This window comes from Nicotiana sylvestris, chromosome 7 (genome assembly GCF_000393655.2).
Source record: "Nicotiana sylvestris chromosome 7, ASM39365v2, whole genome shotgun sequence".
NCBI lineage: Eukaryota > Viridiplantae > Streptophyta > Magnoliopsida > Solanales > Solanaceae > Nicotiana > Nicotiana sylvestris.
Window position 1 is genome coordinate 76,083,522 of NC_091063.1, and position 2,558 is coordinate 76,086,079.

The 2,558-nt window shown below is 38.9% G+C and overlaps 1 protein-coding gene across 1 annotated transcript; it reads right to left on the minus strand.

The window, feature by feature from the left end:
- Nucleotides 1-604: 604 nt before the first annotated feature.
- On the minus strand, nt 605-1,737 carry LOC138873333 (uncharacterized). Its single transcript, XM_070151792.1, has 3 exons — nt 1,548-1,737; nt 940-1,445; nt 605-880 (listed from the first exon to the last, which is right to left on the minus strand). Exons 1-3 carry the CDS (start codon nt 1,735-1,737, stop codon nt 605-607), a joined length of 972 nt encoding a protein of 323 aa, XP_070007893.1.
- Nucleotides 1,738-2,558: the final 821 nt, after the last annotated feature.

Genomic DNA, 2,558 nt, shown 5'->3' on the forward strand with positions numbered 1-2,558 from the left:
CACACAAACTTGCCATTTTTCACTCTTTTTTGGAACTACTACAGTATTAGCTAGCTAGTTGGAATATTTTATCTCTCCTATTGATCCAAATTTTAAAAGATTTCGTATCTCATCTTAGATCACTTGATTTTAGAAGGATCCATGCTTCCTTTTCTTCTACTTGACAGGTGGATATAATGGGTCCTCATTCAGTTTGTGAGTCATCACCTCCGGTGGTATACCTGTCATATCTGAATGCGACCAAGCAAAACAATCTGCGTTAGCTTTTAAAAATTCAATTAACTTAACTTTCATTTCTGTGCTCAGGTTTGCTCCGTAGTAAACTTTTCTGTCTGGCTAGTGTTTAAATAGCACCACCACTTTGAGTTCTTCGGTAGTTGTCTTAATATTTTTTATTTTCTTCTGGCTCTTGAATATCAGCGGATCTCGAATCAACATCAGTTTGTCCTGGAATGCCTTCAGTTAAGGTTTGTACTATAACATCCTCAACTGAACTCTATAACTTTTACCTTTTGCTTGCAACCTCATTTACCGTGCTGGTAGCCACCACCGAATTGATATTTCTAGAAGCTTGTTGATCTCTACGGATTTGACGAATTCCCCACTATGAAGGAAATTTGATAACTTCATGCATTGTGGATGGTACATCATCCATTTTGTGAATCCATGGTCTTCCCAAGATTATATTATAAGTCATATCTGCATCTATCACCTGAAACCTTGTGTCCTTGGTAACCCCTTCTGCAAACATAGCAAGCACTACTTCCCCTTTTGTGATAACGCTTGAATTATCAAATCCATACAAAGACTGTGCCTTTGGTATCACCTTATCGTTAGCTTGTATTTCATTACCACTCTTAGTAAAATGATATTCACGGAACTGCCTGGGTCAATTAAAACTCGTTTTATGTTAGTATCATGTACAAGTAAAGATATTACAAGTGTGTCATTGTGAGGAATCATCAAGTCGTCCACATCCTCGTCATCAAATGTTATACTCTCTCCTTCCAAGGCTTGGCGTATTCGCTTCCCATGAGTGACTGTGACTTTTGACGTCTTTTTTGTAGCTGTATAAGTCACACCATTGACCCCATCTCCCCCGGTTATTACGTTAACAGTTCTTTCTAGAGATATGGGTTTTGGGGGTTCTTGTTTGTTCTTCATATATGATTGTCTACCTTTCTCGCTGAACAGGTCAGTTAGATAGCCTTGCTTCAACAAATTCTCGACCTCTCCTTGTAGTAACCAGTAATCTGCTATTCTATGGCCATGATCATTGTGAAATTCAAACCAATGATCTGGATTTCTTTTCCTTGGGTCTGATCTCATTTCTTTAGGCCACCGTACCTTATCTCCCATACCTTTTAAAACGGCTACCAACTCGGAGATACTGACATTAAAACTGTAATCTCCGACTCTAACATGTGTGCTGGAGTTGTCACCTCCTGCATCCCGAACCTTTCTGAATTTAGATGAAGAACCCGCATCTTTTTGTCTTGATCTCGATTCTGATTGTAAGTTTTCCTGTTTGGACCGAGAATCTCAACCTGCAGGACCCATATAATGCTCGTACTTGTTTTTTCCGATCCTTTTTCCTGATTCTGAATGTCTTGGCCCTGCTCTTTCATCAAACATTGGTTGTGCAACCATGTCTTCTTCTATCCGATGCTTTGTGTTGTATTTGTTGTACACGTCATTCCAAGTTGTTGCTGGAAATTCTCGCAAACTTTCCTTCATTCTCCTTGTGGCTTCTGAACTTTTCTAATTTAGATTGCTTGCGAACACCAGGGTTGCCTAATTGTTAGGTACTTGTGGTAACATCATCCTCTCCCGTTGGAATCTATTCACAAACTCTCTGAGTATCTGTGTTTCCTTATTTTACCTTAAAGATGCCTTCCATCATTTTTTTTAATTTTTTTAGCTCCCGAATATGCTTTTATAAATGAATCTACAAGCTCGGCAAAAGAATCAATAGTGTTTTTGAGTAAGAGAGAATACCATGTTAATGTTCCTTTCGTGAGTGTTTCACCAAATTTTTTAACCAAAACTGATTCGATTTCTTGCTTGGTTAAATCATTGCCTTTCATGCCAGTTGTAAACGCTATTATGTAATCTCATGGGTCAGTTGTTCCATCATATTTTGGAATATTAGGCATTTTAAACTTTTTAGGAATCAGCAAAGGTGATGCACTTGGCTTCCAGGGCTGTTGTGAATATATATTATTATCTACTCCTTTAATCATGGGAGGTACGCCAGGTATTTGTTCTATGCCATCATTTTACTCTTTCGGGTGTTTCTGCAAAGTTAGTACCAAACTTTGTAAATCAGAATTATTTGGTGTATCTGACCTTCCATCACGAGATTCATTGGGAGTTCCTCCACTCCAGAATTGGCAAGCCCCGAGCATGGGTTTTCTATGGTTGCGGTATTGTTTGGAGTAGGAGTTGGTAGTGCAGTTGGCAATCCCCTAACAAAGGCTTGAAGAGCACTATTCACGTGTTCTGCGATCAACTGTTTTAAAGCGTATTGTTCGATAGTCTGCTCCCATTGATGATCA

Excerpts from the sequence above, each read along its gene's own strand:
- LOC138873333 (XM_070151792.1), bottom strand. The coding sequence starts at position 1,737 with ATGAAGGAAAGTTTGCGAGAATTTCCAGCAACAACTTGGAATGACGTG. Across the intron at positions 1,446-1,547 it reads GCATTATATGGGTCCTGCAG|GAGGTGACAACTCCAGCACA; the intron begins GTTGAGATTCTC and ends TTCGGGATGCAG. Across the intron at positions 881-939 it reads TTCCTCACAATGACACACTT|TTCCGTGAATATCATTTTAC; the intron begins GTAATATCTTTA and ends TGACCCAGGCAG.